Here is a 17,893-nt window from a genome sequence, read left to right as displayed (position 1 = left end):
AGCAGTGAATATAACAGTATATCAAATTTTATTGTCTATCGAACAATAGTGATCCCTTATGGTTTGTCAAACAATATGCAACTGCTGTGAACAGTTAACATCAGTAGATGACACTAATGGAGTCACTATTTAAATTCAGTTTGACAGTGATTTAAATAGTGCAGTTACATTAATGCGAGTGCATTCAGTTAAGACATTGGATTGCAATTGATCCCATTCCAGACACTGCCTCCAGAATGGCTTTCATGTGGAGCCATGTCTCGGCGTATAAAATGTCATGCAGCATATGATTTTTCATGATAAAATAAATTACAGGGAAAAAATAAAATTAGCATGCCTCTCTAAATCTGCCTCATTTCGTGACTTGTTATCAGTGCTAACAGACTTTAACTGCAAGAGAAACATAAGGAATGTTGGTGGAATGTGTCGTCAAACTTGGATAAAAGGCATTTAAAAAGATAAACCCTCTTTTCTCTGTATTGCTCAGTCTCTGGAAGATGGACGCAAGGCTCAAGCTGAGATGTTTAAGGGCACAGAGAAAAGAAAATCACAAAGTAAACAAACATTAGCAGAGTGAGCGTGGTCAAAGCTCTGACTTTTTTTTTTTTCTTAAACCATGAGGTCATTTAAAAGATTTTAAAAGATGGGAGGGAAATAAAAAGGTTGCTTGAGAGAGAAATATTGCTACGATCACTATAATTACATAATGCTGCTGCTGTAAAATCAGCAGCATTTTCACATATAAAAAAAAAGCCTATAAAAAGCTGTGTTATACGTCTGTATACTCAAAATTACACAGCTATAAAGTGTGATTAGAACTGAGTGATTGTTTTAAAATTTAAGGTTGTGCACGTACCATTTATAACCAGTGTAATAGACCACTGTCGACTAGTTTATCTGTTCTGACAGAAGAACAGTATCATGAGCTTTAGATGCATTTAGAGCTACCCTGCCTCCAAGGTGGGGTACAAAAGTTTCAACATGTAGGAGGCAGTTCCAGTGTTGGAAACTGCATTCCACATTTCATGGATATCTTTACAAGATTACACCAAAACCCTGACATGTGAAATTCCTTATGTAGACCCACCTGACTCAACTTGACTTAAAGACTCTCCATCCGAGTGCAAAGCTGCACCTAACAACAAAGTGAAGGGAGGAAGGAGCACTTCACCCACCCCTGTTTGTACTGGTTGAAGTTTGTCCAGTCGGCTTGGAGAGGGTGGAGAGGGTGGGTGTGTGTGTGTGTGTGTGTGTGTGTGTGTGTGTGTGTGTGTGTGTGTGTGTGTGTGTGTGTGGATGTGTGTGTTTGGGGGAGCAGGTGCAAACTTAAAATCTTCCCTGCTTGGCGTCTCCGATGGCACCCCAGACGTCAAATACAAACTCATCCGGAAAAGCGAAGTCTCCGAGGGTCTCGTCTAACGCCATGGCGAATTCGTCCGGGTTCTTCTTGTCACGGCCGACCTCGACCATCGTAGCAGCTGGAGAGGAGAGGGACGAGCGGACACTTCACTACAGGAATAACTGAGGAGCTAAAGATTCATGATACAATGTAAATTCAACTTCCTGTATTTGAATACCAAGAAGACTGAAGTGTTAGTTGTTGGTCACACCAGACGTGGATCAGTTTTCATGTGTTTTACAAAATTTAAATTGTTCTTGATCCCCCCTCGCTTACTTGTGGACTACACATCAAGCATGTCAAAAAACTCCCTTCTTTTATTTATGCAACACAGCCAGGATATGGCCCCTTTAAGACATTCAAATCCAGAGTCCTTTGCTTTTTATTATATCTGGAATTATGAATTTTGATCATATAAAAACAGTCTTTGCGTTGGCTAACAATAAAAGCAAGGGCTGAACTGAGGTTTAAGATGTTCATCTAAAAACTGTATGTTACTCTTATTTGGTCACATAGTGCTCCTTGTGCAAAACCTTAGCAGAAGAAGAAGTCACAGGATTGTTTTTTTTATCTGTTATCTAGCAGCAGGTTCATTCTTTTCTTCACGTTTACATTCATGGTCTCACAGATGTCCACGTTCTGCCCTGAATGATGAAATGTCTGCCCGTGTTGAAACCAAAGTTTAAATCCTATATTTCTGCAGACTGCAGTGGCCACTGCTGCGTCCTGCAGAGCCACACGGTCGCACGTTTTGTTTTTCCCGATTGGGGCTGAATCATAGAGTGACACTGCAGTGGCACTCGTGTTGCTGGTGTTAATATCACTCACCAAGTTCGGTGTCTCTGATGCCCATGTAGCTCTCCAGGAGGTCGTCCACTTTCTTCACTGCCTTCTCCTCAAATTCTGTTGGCTGGAAAACACAAACAACTCGGTTCAGTTCCTCATTTGATTGTATTTTGTTTGTTTCTTTGTTTAGCCTTATCTGTGTGTATCTTCTTTAAGGATACATTAAGAGAAGGAAAAGAGACAACCTCTCACTAGGCTTCACAATAACGTCAACAGTTCCCTGTCCAAATGAGCAGGAGAGACTTACCTCATCCTCCACAGTAGCTGGGCCCTTGGAGCGAAGTCTCAGAGTCCCCCTCCCTGTGCCGATCTTGTTGTCGCTGGCAGGTTTGGCACCCTTTGACCTGGGCTCAAGCATTTCTATCAGTCAGAAGAGAAACATAACAGGTTTTTACAGACCGTCCAGTTGCTCAACTGACTCATAAATGATCCCTAAAGATCACTCGCTCAAGTTCTTGGTTTCACTCATGTTAAGAATTGTTTAGTTCCAATATATGACAATATACTAGAGAAGCAACTAATTAATAAGTCATTTTTCAAGCAAAAACTCCAAACATTATCTGGTTTCAGCTTCTCAAATGTGACTATTATCTGTCTGTTTTTTTTTTTTTTTTTTCATGAAAAAAAACGTGTTGATGCTGGTGTCTCTGAATCAGTGTCAGTATCGCCTACATGTTTTCTGTATCTTGTTTCTTACTCACCAAAAGCCTTCATCGGCTCCACCAGTTTGAGGGTGAAAGGTCTGTCTCTGGGCAGATCTTTAAGCATGCGGGCGACCTCATAATGCCGCGTCCCGACGATGTTACGTCCGTTAATGCACTCTATGTGGTCGCCCACGCAGATCACCTTCACCCCGTCCACAACGCTGCCCTCCTTAATACGCTGCCATGAGGAGGGGCGAACGGGAAAAGAGGACATCAGTCACAAATATAATTAAAAGACAGAAAAAGTTTTAGTGCCATATAAAAAGAGGTTTGACAAACACAGAGATCAAAATAAGAGAGCAAAGACAGACAATGTGTGTGTGTGTGTGTGTGTGTGTGTGTGTGTGTGTGTGTGTGTGTGTGTGTATTAGGCCAATATAATCTTTTTTTTCTTGTTTGTGAGCCCACTGATGTGAAACCACTGGACTCAGCAGAACACAAAATAATACGTTATTAAATTTCTTTCCATGGAAAGCTAAGCTAAGCTTTATTTTTGTATGGGACTTCAAAAGCCTTTTTTAAAAAAGGAAATAAACAATTGTGATGCAAATGTATCTGCTCCAGCAGCTCAGGAACATCTGCACTGCATGGGTGTGGGAGTTTTTTTTGTTTGTTTGTTTTGTTCAATTCAATACATTTTCTTTTCTTTCAGCTTGAGCTACAGGCAGAACCTGGTAAATGTCTCCTGTCCTGACCTACATTTTGCTCTATAATCCTCTCTGGTCAACAATGCAGTGCAAGAGAAGATGTAAAACAGTCCGAGTGTGACAGAGAAGCTGCATTAGACTGGATGTTTCATGTGTTTAAGAGTCAACGAGTGGTTAATGTTTAAATTATACTGTGGGAAGATCTATAGAAGTTTTATTATCCGACAGTTGGCCGATTTAATTGCCTTGTTTGACATTATCCTCAAAGAGGCAGCATCTTTTTCATAGCTCACTTAATACACCAGCACCACAGCGCTGACCTGAGGCTTTATTGTGTGATAAACACCGTCAGGTTTTCAGGATGCAGTGCAGCTTCAGGATCACATGATGGCACATGTGAGCAGTTTGTCCTGCTGCAGCCACTTCACTGAAACCATGTAATAAACTACAATACCACTTTCTACTTTGCTAACTTATGGTGGGCAATCACCATTATTTTGGATATCTTTTTTTTTTTTTTTTAATCAAATGATTGATTGATGATAAAATAATAAACAGATTCATTCACACTGAAGAAAATGAGTTGCATTGCTGATAAACAGTCCATTATGTGGCAGCAGTGCATAGAATCATGCAGATACAGGTCAGGAGCAGCTTATAGATGATTGAGGTCTGAGAAGAAGTAACTGAGATAACAGCTCTCTACGGCTGTGAGGAGCAGAAAATGAACAACACATAGCATCGAAGCTTAAGGTGGATGAGCTACAACGGCAGGAGACCACGTCGGGTTTCATTCCTGTCAGGAAAGAACAGAAATGACTAAAACTGGACAGCTGAAGTCTGACGAATCTTGATTCCTGCTGAGGTAGGGTCAGTATTTGGCATTCATTTGGACCAGAAGCTCAATCCAGCATCTTGAGGAATCAAGGCCACAAAGAATTGAGGCTGGTCTTAGAGCAGAGGGAGCGCTGAGTGAGTGCAAGTCCATGGTGCTTACTTGTTTTGACCTCATACAACTTTGGCTGAACAGCTACTTACATATTGCTACACATCATTGTTGGTTTATCAACTGAGCAAAAATAAAACAAACACAACAGAAGTTCTTTTTCTTTGATTTACTCTGGGTGAGATGTTCCTTCTGTCCTCACCTTTATGAAAGCGTAGCCCGCTCCATTGTCGGTGATGGTGAGGCCGAGCGCATCTTCAGATTTATGAACTTCCACTTCCTTCTTGATCCCTTTAATGTGGGCGAAGATGAAATCCTCGAGGCCGATCTGGCCCCCCAGCAGCTTGTCCATGTCAATCTTGTGGGTGTTCAGGGTGCAGAACAGGATCTGTACAAAGACACGCAGCAGGTGTACACAGTGTATTAACAAATGTGTACAAAAAGACAGACAAAAATAAAAATAAAAAATACATTTCATAAGATTGAGTTCAATAAAAAAAAATGGTTTACCAACAAAGTTTTCAACATAAAAGCCGTCTATGGCACTGACTGTTAGTTATTTATCTTTTAGGCTCTAAAACTGAAGGAACACCGAGAATAGTCTCCATCTTTTATACACGATCAAAAAAAGAACCCCCGTTTTTAGTCTCAGTGTGAAAACTGAGCCGGATTCAAAAATAAAAGTGTAGATGACCGAGCGCTGCGTCGGTATGCTAAATACAGGAATCATCAGGGAGCTCTGTCTTTATTGCAGCAGGCTAAGTTATGCAGTTATGTCCTCCTCCACCCCGGGGTGTCATCAGTCTACGTTTTTTTTGAGGTCCCTGGGGAAGGGCCGTCCTGTGATGAGGCCAACAGGGAAAATGACCTTTGCTCCTGCGCCAGAAATGTAGAAATCTGGCTTCACACCTTGTGGCTGCCCTCACAGAGAGGGAAATGTGATCACCCAGAACTCGATACACAAGTGGCCAGATTTAACAGCAATTCAAACACAGAGAGGACAGTGAAACCCAGGACCAGGAGGAGACTGGCTGTGAATCATTTATTCTGCTCCAACTCACGGAGACAGAACACCAAAGATATCTATAAGATCTTCTTTAATTGCTATTTATTAATTGTGGGATTCAGTTAAACCTTCTCCGATATGCCCATAAATAGGTCATGGATCCGACTTCTATTGTGGGATCAGCTTCCTAGTAGGGCTTTGAGAACTGCAGAGCCAGGATTTAGCGTCTAACTTCCAGGTTGTGCAGTAGAAAGGGATTGATTTGTACTGGTTCATCAGGAGGATGACCTTTGTGCACCAATCAGGCTCTGGCAGAGAGGCCTGCCTTGTTTGTGGCTTTTTTTTCTCCGAAGCAACAACAGGCGCTGTTCACAGACACACATTGGCCGTCACGGCCTCATGCGTTGCCTTGGGTTACCAGACTAATAAAGAATGGGATTATAATGGAGAGGAGGCCACGAGAGGAGTATGGAGGATAGAGGAGGCAATCTCTGTAGCAAGGGAGGGGTGTACTGTAGCTGAACTGATGGCTCTCTTCCTCTCTTTTTCCATAACAGACCCTCCCTTGCCCCCCCCCCCCCCCCCCCCCCCCCCCCCCCCCCCCCCCCCCCTCTTAGGCCAGGGCATTACCCAAGAGTGAGTGGGTGTAACAACAGCGGACGCCTACACCCGGTTACCAAGGCTGCCGACTGCATTAAGCCGCTTCTCTGCAACGCACGCAGCTCTCAGCACTCCTCTCTTCCTGCTGGGCTGACAGTCACAGCGCAATCACACCGCCGGGTGTAGCCGGGAGGCAGCGAGCAGCGACACGCTGCAGCGACCGCCTCTCCTCTCCTCTCCTCTGACAACCTGACTCACAAGAACAGACACTACACCTCCCACTGACGGCACCACACTGACCAAAAACCTTGATAACTACACGGACAAGGGCAAGTGAAAGGAGAAGCACTGCAATCTGTTCAGCATCACCCATGACAGAGCCGTTTATGGGTCAGTGCTTTCAAAAGGACAAATAAAAAATACATGAGGTGAAAATAAACAGATAAAAACGTTGAGTATGGAGCCGATGTTGATGGGAAGATTTGCAGGCAGCATTTTATAATAGGGGTGAAATAAAGAGATGATTAAATTTTATGAAATATAATATCCGTCTGGGCAGCGGCGCTACACCCCACAGCAAAGGTCACAAATTTAAAGAGTGAGGCAACTGTCTCAACTGGAATTTAGTAACTTTATTAATGATGACATGAAATGCATTAGGGCCTGTCTGATTCGACTCAGCACCATTTGATTTATCACATCAAACGCTTGCTTCACAGTAAGTAATCAAAGCACAGAGGTGGAATGTAACTAAGCACATTTACTCAAGTACATTTCTATTATATATTTGTATTTTACTTCAGTGTTTCCATTCTATGCTGCTTATTACCTCCAACATTTCAGACGGAAATATTGTACTTTCTACACACATAACAGATGACCATACAATAATATTGCATATATATACAAATAACATTCTGCGCTCGTGGTTTTCAGACGGAGCAGGCAGCTGTTTTCGGTGAAAAGCTCTAAAATCCCACTGTGCACTACCTTGCTCAGCACCAAACTGCAAACCGACCCAGTCAGAGGCGAGCTGGTGAACATAGTGGAGCAGTAAGCAGCATTAGAGCCAGAGAATTCCCTCAGGAGTAGGTAGAGACCAAAAACAGAGCTAGAAGACATCACTCATTACTTAATAACAACAGTTGGCTAGTCAGACAAAACAGACGTCTGCAGACATCAACTCTGGTTCTGGATAACTGTGAGGAGCAATTTTTGTGATTCATTCATTAATCCAAAAAATAATTAACAGATTAATCAATAATTACAAGAATAATTGTTAGTTGCAGCCCTACTCACCATCCAAAGCTGTATTAATTTTAACTAAATCCTCCTGACTGTACCAGTGCACACCACAATATAACTACTCAGTAGCAATTACAGTTTTGATCCCTTCAGGAAGGTGCAAATAGTTAAGCAGCTCTGAAAAAATAATCTGCAATTCAGGAAAGTGAGAGTTATTTGTCAAGCAGACATTGTGGAATATTAAGATCATACAGGTTCTACAGTTAGTAATTAACAATACGTCTGGTCTGCCTGTGTATGGCGAAAGGTAAAGCTCGAGAATGACGGCCTTAAACTGGATCTCCCTCTGAAATGTACCCTGCATTGAAACAGTGGTGATTAAAAGCTTGGGAAACCTGTTTCTTTGGCAACTGAACCACTGTCCATTTACAGCCTCTTCAACAGCTCTTTTAATGACAGCAAAGAGGGTTGGACAGATTAAACAGAATATCAGGCGTCAGCGCGACAGCGGGGAGTCACTCAACAGCAAAACAATGTTTTTCCCATGTCCTGTATTCATCTACTGTTATTTCTGTGTTGGGTGTTTTAGTAGTTGATAGGGAATGCTGATGTAAGCTGTGTGTATTGTGGTGTGACTGAGTTTTAAACAGGACATCACACTCATCAGCGTTTAAGCCATTGTAATCATTTACCTAACTGCAGGTGTGAGAGTCTTCAGAATGACAGTTTGTAAAGGTGGGTCAGAAAAGCAGGGCTCATTGTGAAAAGTCTTGAATGAGCCTACCAAGCTAAACCAGGAATAATGTGGTTCATACTGCCAAGTCAGAGCTACTGTGATCACTGCATTAAACAGCACATGCAATATGTTTACTGAAATACTGTGCAGATACTTTAGAGTCGAAACAAGACAAAGTCTGATTTTAGGTATTTAATAACTGCAGCTTATGCCAAAAGTGAAGTTCAGACATCAAAAGAAACACAGGTTATGTCAAAATGTAAAAAAAATGACATGTATTGCAGTTGACTTATAACGCAGCATTCAAAAGGAACTTGGAAGAAAACTCAGTGACTTACTCTGTAACACCGGTTTAGCCTGAAAACTGACCTGGCCAGCACCAGGCTACTTCTGGCAGGATTGTTTCCATGGTAACATAGTGGTCAGATTATAAATTCTAAAAGATTATTGAATATGTATATATTTTGATAAATTAATGCATTGTTCTACTACTTCAGAGACAAAAAGCTACTTACAACCCCGTGAAAGACTATCCACTACTATCACAGGAGACAGAGGGCTGATTAGATTAGTTTGCTCTTTCTAGCCACAGTTGTTTGTCTTCACCGTCACATTGTTCCTCAGAGAGAAGAACGTAAACCTGAAATCACTCCTGAAAAGCGGCTGTTGTTGTTCAGTGGGCTGTGGTGTCGTGGCAACACTTTCCTCTGCATCACTGCTGGTAAACAACCACTTAAAATCACTATAAAACCAGATCCAGTCCAGTCAGCAATGAACACACACTCACACAAACTCACACAAACACACACACACACACACACGGTTTCTGCAGCTTCACACACTCCTTATTAGCGCCACATTTGTTTCTTGCGGGCGCATGGTTTTTCACACAGGGAAAGTTCATACTCAATTTGCTTGTCACATGTATAATGAAGTGCAATTACCAGTAACCACATGTTCACTGAAATCATGTTGAAGGATACTTTCAGAACGTGTTATTAGGCGCTAATATAATATAAGTGGGCCTGTTTTACACACAAGAAAACAATGGTCTCAACTGGGCGAAAATATCATCAAGATGACAATGAAGAAAAAGTAATTCAATGAATTCATTTAGTCCAAAGGTTTTTCTAACAAGTGGGAATGCTTTTCCCCAAGAATTAACTTTGGGAACCACAGCTTTCCTTTTTGATATATTAAATAATCCTATTAGTAGAAATGATCAGTCAGTTAAACAATCAACTGAATATGCAAATACTGAAATAATAGGTTAATTGTTTAAGTCATTATATACTTAACATTATATACGTTTTGACAAAAACTGGCCATTTTCAGCTTTGTAATAGTTAGAGAGAAAATGCTATGAATATTGTGATGTTGATTTCAGTCATGCTGCTCCATGTCAGAAATGACTTGCCCTGAAGAAGGTGTTCTGTCCAAAGTGTTTGCCACACTGAACTGAGCACACAATGGATTTATGGCTCTCATAAACAGCCTCTCGAGCTCATGTCCCGAGAGACGCGAGAAGCACTAATACAGAAAAAGACAAACTGTTTAATCTAAAGTATATGACGATATACAGCTGGGTAGCCTTAACTGTAGTTTAACCTGACCCTTGCTTGCTTGTTTTTTTTAGGAAGTGAGTGCAGGAGCTGAGCGAATACAACCAGCTCCAACAAGTGGGATTGTTTCAACTAATCCCAACCACCACCACCACCCCCACCCCCCGATTAAAAAATGTCTGGCAACAAACACGGAAGCACAACAACCTGGAGCCTGCCAAACAAAAACAATACGTGTGGTTCTGTCACACGACCGCAGCCCAGATATTCAAACTGTAGGCAAATGGGTGTGCGCTTTCTGTGAGCAGGGAGCAAGCTCGCTGCAACAGGTTAACAAGAAGCTAAGTCACAGAGCCACACCTAAAACTCTACAGCTGTAGGGACAATAACCAGACTTTGACCTGAGCAGCGACAGCACAAAAAACATGTCAGGTAACATAGAGAAAGGCTGCAGCATTATGCGTATGTCTTGGTGGCTGAGGTAACAGAGACTGAAATGAGTTTACATAATGTATGTTAAACTGTGTGCTCCGTAAAGTCTCCAGTCTCTTTACCTGTCGTGTGTTTGAGGTAATTGTTTCAGATGTCAGTTATTTCACTCAGACAAATTCCTTTCCATCAGTTCTGCTTCCCAAATAAAGCGACTGACTCTGAGCTTCTAGTCTAACATAAGGTTTATGTCTAATTAAGGATCAACAAAAGACCCAATCAAGCCAGACATGCTTTGGTTCAATGTGATGTCTGTTTGGAAAGAAATATGTAACCTATTAGAAGCAAGACAATGCCATTATTAATTACATAATTCTTACCAGTGTCAGCCAAGCACTCATGTAACGTCAGTGTCACAGAGCCATTGGCTTACAAACAAGCACAGTCACAGTGTGGCTCTTTCTGTGTGGCTCCCTACGTGACTATTTTGTCTTTAAGTTTCATTAACAGACAAAAGAGTCACTAGGAGAAAGTTGTTGCATCTTAAAAAGTGTTAATGATCTGTGTCTCAAGTTTAAAATAAATACTGCTCAGCTGTGTCCATGATTAGTAAGACAACAGCTGCTTTGGACAATTTGTTTTGTTTTGTAAAGTCACCACAGTTTATTCACAATGTCACAGAATAAACTTAAGTGTAAAATCCAGCAAACTAGAACCACGACCTTGTAAAAGCCTATGAGAAAATATTGTGACCTGTTGTATATGAAAAAAAAACTCACATCCAGCAACTGAATTCTCTGCTTTTTTGCTATTTAGGTGTTTTGAATCCCCAAAACATCTTAACCCAGTGATTTTCTGCTAATTACATGCTTAAAGGTTGGTTCAACTGTTGACAGACTTTTTATTCAAAATCAGACTTAATACAATTTAAAAGCAACTACAGACCATCTTTCAATCACTAGTTAATATGTTGACACTTCGACGAGTACTGAAGACCCATGGGTTGGACCAAACCCAACTTTGAATTCGGCCTTCATTTTAATGTCAACTACGCACCTGTAAAGTTTCATGACTGTATCTGTATGTATATTGTATGGTGGAGACAAAATCTGTCAACAGACAGACATATAAACACCTGCCAAAGTAAACGGTCTCTGTGGTAGTTCCTGCTCCAGTAGGTTTCTCCAGGACCACATTTGACCATGATGGCACACACACGTACACGCGCACGCACACACACACACACACGCACACGCGCACGCACACACACACACACACACACACGCACACACGCACCCGAAAAAGTGAAAAACAACAAGGTTTACTTTGGTGAGTTCTCTGATGCATATGCCATAAAGATCCATGTCCATATGACAGCTAAATCAGATGGAACAAAAACAAAAATGTCTCACGCTCAGTGAGATATTTGTGTTTTCAGCACATTTTGAGAGCTCATTACAGATGGAAGGAAAGACCCTTTTTCTGTATGACTGTGATGTTGCCCACCTTCGTTTTGCCTGAAAATATCTATATAATAAGAGAAAGATAGAAAAGCAAAACAACATCTCCAACTCTGCCCCTCCACTCGCAGGCTGGGCTGGATATCAAACCTCAGTACCAAACAAAATATGCCACTTTTACCAAATATACTCATTTGTCGATCAAGTGATTCCTCAAGTTAATCATTAATTTGCTACATTTAGACTGCACTTTATGCAGGCAAAGCTCTTCCTTCTGAGATAACATGAAACACTGCAGTGTTTCCGCTATACCAGCTCCACTTACAGGTATCCATTCAAATTTAGACTTCCTGCTTTATCCCTGAGAAGCTGAGCTTTGTTGGGGTGCTTCCATCTGACAGTGCTGACATTTTTCATCCTGTCTGATACAGGTCACACCCAGTCAACATGGACGAAACAGTCAGATGGGCACCACAGTGAGGTTTGGGGGTGTTTATGGAGGGAGGAGGCCCAGGGCAGAGCCGATCCCTGGGGTCCTCTGGGACGCCTCTGGCTGTGGCTGGGACGGGTTATCTGGTTAGATTTGAGGCTGTGCCTGAGCCGGACATGAGGGACTTCCTGTGGTAAAAATTGTGGAGTCCAACATCTAACATTACCACATCACACTCCCTCACTATTTGTCTCCATATGACTATTTGTGCCAAATTTTCCAAATGAATCAGTGTATTCAGTGACACACACACTTTCTGCATCTACTGCACACCAAAGGATGCAAATGTGACATTAAACTGCTTAATGAGACAGCTTGATATAGTGAAATTTGGGTCATGTTTTCTCTGCTACCTGCTTGGCAAGCAGTGAGGCATTCTTATCTGTCAGTGTGACGAACCTCTTTACTGATTCCTGTACTGCAGATTTTCTCTTTCCTCCTTTACAGAGAGGTCAAAGTTCAAAATCAGATACAGAACAACACTTCTGGAGCGGCAGAGGATCAGTGTCTTGCTCAAGGACACTTCAGCAGGGCAGTGCCTGCAGAGATGAAGGTTTGAGTCCAAGCTTGAAATGCAACCTACTGCAAATCATCGAAACTCCAAATCTATTTGGCTCCTCTGTAGTGATGTGCTTAGTGTTAGAAAAAGAACATGCCGTAAGGCAGTTTTCATACTAGAACAGGTCTAGACACAGACAGAAAGTGCTAATGAATGTTACTTATAGACATGATAGAACAAATACCTGTAGGAAAATGCCTGGTGTCCCATTCAGACAAAACAACAGCCAAGTTTGAGTCTCATTAAGGATCATTTTTACCATGAAGTCACAAAGATGGTGGCCAGTTTCAGAGGACAAGTCCTCCACTTATCAAAGGTACATATACAATATTTGAAGTCTTCTATTGTGTCACTGTGTATCAGTGCCACTGAGACAAGATCCTCTTCAGTTATCAAACTTGTTGAAGGAAGCAAATGCATCTCTGAGCTTCAAGAGGGGAAGGACGTTCACGTCTCCGGCTGCTGCAGCAAACCAGGCTGATAACAGGCTGCCCTGCCGGCCTATCTAGTCATATTCAGGCTGACAAAAGCCAAACATGCCACTCACACTTTCCTTTGAAAAGAAGAGCTTAAGCAGTCTGGGTTCAGACACTGCTTTTGTTTTCCACCGCCACGTAGTCATGCAGCTTTGTGCTTGTTTCTCAGTGCAATTTGATTGTGAATGGCCATGAAAAACTGTTTCCAAAAATAGAGGCAACATTAATTTGTCAGATATCCAGTGACTGAATAATGACAATAAGATGCAGATAGTTCTCAATCTTGTATGATCGAAGTGTGCAGGCTGGCAAAGAGTTGGCAGGGTGTGCCTTTATAAACACAAACTAGCTTTGATCCAAGACAAGCAAAGTTGAACGGCCACCAAGGGATTAATCTTTTAGAAAAGCCACTTATAAAACAGTTTACTCAAAACTTTACTGCCTTATCCATCTTCCAGTAGCAGAAGTATTCCATTTTTTTTTACTAAAGAAAGGGTAGCAAACCAACAGCATACAAACAGCTAACAGCTAATTTGAACTATTTTATATATTGTTGGATGGACGTGTGTAATATCTCAATCTCCAAAGAAACTAGAAACTGTAGCTGTCAAATAAATGTAGAGAAAATTTACAGTTTCCACCATTGCCATTCAGATTTTTATCATTTATGTAAAAGTAGTAATACTACACTATGAAAACTTTTATTCCACTTCAAGTCATGCAATTAAAATTTTACTTAAGTAGTAAAAGTACAAAAGTATTTTCAACAAAATGTAAAAATTATAAAAAGTATTACTCGTTTGCGAAGGAAGGCTTCAACCAACAATTACTTTCATTATCAATACTTCTGACAATTATTTTGGTTATTAACTGATTGATTGTTCAGTGTATGAAATGTCAGAAAATAGAGAAAAACCATATATAAACATTTAAATTTCTACAGAATAATAATCAGCAACTATTCTGTTAATCGATTAATTGTTTTTAGCCATTTTTTGAGAAGATACATTAAATATCATATGTGAATATTTTCTGGTTTCTTCTCTGTGAGTCTTCTAGGAATAAGGAACTTAATATCTTTGTGTTTTAGACTGTTTCCAACAAAACAATCCATTTAAAGAGGTTACCGTGGGTTTTAGGAAAAAGGGAAGGATGCTCACAATTTTAACAACATTTCATTGACCTAAACAACAAAAATCAAATAATCTGGATAAATAATCATCAGATTAATCAACCAGAAAAATAATCATTAGTCACAGGCTAGACCTGTTTGGGACTGTCTCAGCCACTGTGTTGGAGACAAAGAAAAGGACCAGGATGCAGCTATGCATGCTCCTTCATGGAGGTGGGGCAGTTAACCAAACATACATTTTCAAAACAACCAGTTTGTCTTCATCGGTAAAGACTTTTCCATTGTAAAAGTATGAAAAATTGTTTGGAAACACTTCCAGAAAAGCATAAATCCAAAGTCCAAGTGTGTTTTTGAGTGCAGGGCCCTCTTCAGCTCATTCTGGTGCATCATGCAGCAGTGGTCTCATTACTGCCCCCTGACACTAGAGGCCCACTGGTACTTGATCATTTTTGAGAAGCACAGTTGCGATGGCTTTTTTACTTTCACTTTTCAAATATAAAAGACTTTAAGGAAGAGGACTTACTGGTTGGTTTTGCTAATGTATCTAGTTAACTTCCACACCTCTGTTTGAGTGTAGCAAACAGCCACTTCCTAGTGCTTTGCACCCGGAGAGAGTGATTGAGACTGTCCAGAACAGGACTAGTTGCAGCCCTATTCAAATATAATGTGCTGTCTGACCAACAGTCAAAAACACAAAGATGTTGAGATTACTATGATAAAAGATAGGAAGTGGCAAACATAAAAAATTTGAGAAGCTGATTGGCATAAAACTCAGCCAATAGACTCAAATAGTTAATGAATTATCAAAAATTGTTGCCAATTCAGTTTCTGTGAATCATCTATTGAATTAATCACTTCATCAGTGTGCTGGTTGGTTTCTGGGCGTATGGGGAAGTAATGAAACTGTAGTGTACAGTGGGGGTCAAAAGGGGCCTAATAACAACTAGTACTTGCCCCGGGTCCCAACAGGAGGGTAATCCGGCCATGAAAAAGTCTAGAAACAAGTTTGTTTGAATACTTCACGTACTTTGGGTAAAATCGAGCTTCAACCCCTAAATGTAAAATTAAATCACGTACATGACTTTTTCTCCCCTTTAACAACAGGTGAGAACTTACCTCAGGTGGGCTTATATTAAACGCCTCTGCTATTTTTGCGTACAGCTCCTTGACGTTGGTAAATCCCTCGATCCTGCCGGTCGGGCTTCCGTGCGCCAGCTGCGTGTGGAAGACCAGTTTGGGCCGCAGGCTGGCAGGTGGAGGCGGGAGCCCCGCTCCGTTCACGGCGGATTTACCCAAGCTCCCGGCACCTGCGTGTCCGCCGCTGACCTCCTCGTTGTCCACCAATTGCTCTTTCGTCGACTTGTTTTTCTTCTTCCACGGTCCCAACGGCATTTTCCTCGCTGTTTTCGTTTGTTTTTCTCCGTGTAAAAACAAAAAGTCCGAGCCGCTGCTATAACATTGAAGTACCTGTTGAGTCCCAAGCCCAACGGTCGTGTTGTCCTATTTACTTCCTTCTTTCCTCCGAGCTTTCCTGAGTTTCTTCTTCCTTCCTTCCTTCCTTCCTTCCGCGAACACTTTTCCTTTCCTCACCTGCCCGCAGCCGAGGTTTGACTTTGTTCTTCGACAGTGACTCGACGGTGTAAATATTCAACAGGTAGATGGTGAGTGTGGGATAAACTCTTGACACAACCTGCTGGCCGGACCTCAGCTAACAATAGCTACTCTGTTTGTCTCGCGGCGTGCCGCGGGACGCAGGCGCAGTGGGACGAACCGGGGCTCCACCGGGCAGGAGGGTCAGTCCCGGTGCACCTGTACACCGCCACAGGGGGACAAGCATCTCAAAACAATTAGTCTTCTTTTCGTTTTTAAACACATACTGAAGAAGAATAAAGAATAAAAGTTAAAGGAGCCTGTAGGTTTACCCACACATCAAGAATTAGCTAGCTAAACTATAGTTTCACAAAGTATTTTAATATTGAGTATCTTCAACCAAATACAATCCAATGTTTGTTTGTTTCTCCTTTATCTTACAGCTGCAGAGCGTAGTGAGGCTTGAGTAACATTTCATTAAAATACTGTCAAATTAGAAATGAAATTCACATCAGGACAGCAGAATCTGTATTTACTGCATGTTACGCTTTTTGTGATGATTTCCTATAATATTTAGCATAGTTTGCTGTAGTATTTTTTTATATCTGAGCATCTGTCTGCAACCTTTCTTCTTCTCCTGAGTGAATAAAATACTGAATTAGGCAAATCATGTGGACATCTTTCAAAGGTATTGCATTTTTGGAATAAAATGTCCTAATTGAGTTTTCATAAACAGTGTTTCTTTGTTGAGCTGAGATAGAAGGACATCTGCACAAAGAATGTATTTTGTGGTTAAAATACTGTCATTTTGGAAGGCACCCACTTAATTTGTCTAATTCAGACCGTTGACGCCTCATGCTAGTTTCAGGTTAACTATGAAATGTATTTTCACACAGATGAAGGGCTGTGGATCTTGTCACCCATTACTTAAGCAAGGAGGGAAGCTCTTAATGTCCAGTGTGAACAGGAGGATGATTATATCAAGTAAAGCCTGTTTCAATGTAGGTATGGGCACCTCACTATTGTTTTAAGATAGACCTGAAAAACTGTGAACCTTTCCTTTCCTTTAGTATGACAGTGGTGGAAGAAGTACTTAAGGAACCACCATTTCCAAAGTTTTAAACAACTCCATTGTATTATTCAAGTCCTGCATTCAAAATCCTACATCTGGAAAAGCACAGAAGTATTCTCAGTAAAATACTTAAAGTATCAAGATAAAGGTACATAAGCATCATCAGTTTTGTGAGTATCAAAAGTATTAATGTATCTGATATTACTAGATTGTTGATGCATCCCCAGTGTTTAAGCATCATTTTACTGTTATAGCTGGTCAAGATGGAGCTAGTTTAAACTACTTTATAAACAGTTAGTTAGTTTAGTCCAGTGGGAAAGAAAAAAAAATTAATTACAGTTACTTAAATTACACCATGTAATAAGTATATGGGGGGGAAATGCATGGAAATGGTTGGAAACCACTGATTTTAGAGACTGATCTTATATTTTCAATGCAACATCTTACAAAATCTTAATGTTAAAATCTCAATCTGAAAAGTAACAAGTAGCAGTAAAAGTAGTAAAGGAGTAGTAAAAAGTAAATGTATGACATGTAGTAGAGTAGACATATAAAATAGCATAAAATAGAAATACTCAAGTAAAGACCAATTTCCTCAAAATTGTACTCAATTATGGCCTATCAATTAATTTAGACCTATAAAAATGAAAACTGTTACTTTCCACCACTGATTAATGGAGAAGCAGATTTATGTACACAACCTTAATATTCATCAGCGTCGTTTTCAATCAGTGCATTAAAGGTTTGCACATCGTACACCCACCATTTCATACTCTTGATTAAGAGGGAGAAAACAAACATAAGCTAAGCTGAGTAGAGAGAAATGTGCCTTTGAAATATTTACAGATAGAACGACAGCTGAAGAAAAAAACATGATATCTGAAAGTTAGGACACAAAATCAAGAAGTTTGTCATAGCTTTGATGTGACACAGAGATCCAAATCAGTCTCACATGAGTTCACAAATCAATTTTTAAAAGGCTTTGGCCCAGGAG

At 40.8% G+C, this 17,893-nt stretch overlaps 1 protein-coding gene across 1 annotated transcript; it reads right to left on the bottom strand.

The window, feature by feature from the left end:
- Positions 1–5: 5 nt before the first annotated feature.
- On the bottom strand, positions 6–15,921 carry gipc2 (GIPC PDZ domain containing family, member 2). The gene is made up of 6 exons (XM_056390847.1): positions 15,354–15,921; positions 4,745–4,930; positions 2,947–3,127; positions 2,493–2,605; positions 2,228–2,309; positions 6–1,478 (listed from the first exon to the last, which is right to left on the bottom strand). The coding sequence occupies exons 1-6, from the start codon at positions 15,627–15,629 to the stop codon at positions 1,327–1,329; spliced, it is 990 nt and encodes a 329-aa protein (XP_056246822.1). The 5' UTR covers positions 15,630–15,921; the 3' UTR covers positions 6–1,326.
- Positions 15,922–17,893: the final 1,972 nt, after the last annotated feature.

This window comes from Seriola aureovittata, chromosome 12 (genome assembly GCF_021018895.1).
Source record: "Seriola aureovittata isolate HTS-2021-v1 ecotype China chromosome 12, ASM2101889v1, whole genome shotgun sequence".
NCBI lineage: Eukaryota > Metazoa > Chordata > Actinopteri > Carangiformes > Carangidae > Seriola > Seriola aureovittata.
This window is presented reverse-complemented; position numbering and strand designations above follow the sequence as displayed.

Excerpts from the sequence above, each read along its gene's own strand:
- gipc2 (XM_056390847.1), bottom strand. The coding sequence starts at position 15,629 with ATGCCGTTGGGACCGTGGAAGAAGAAAAACAAGTCGACGAAAGAGCAA. Across the intron at positions 2,606-2,946 it reads GGAGCCGATGAAGGCTTTTG|AAATGCTTGAGCCCAGGTCA; the intron begins GTGAGTAAGAAA and ends TCTGACTGATAG. Across the intron at positions 1,479-2,227 it reads CATCAGAGACACCGAACTTG|CTGCTACGATGGTCGAGGTC; the intron begins GTGAGTGATATT and ends TCTCCTCTCCAG.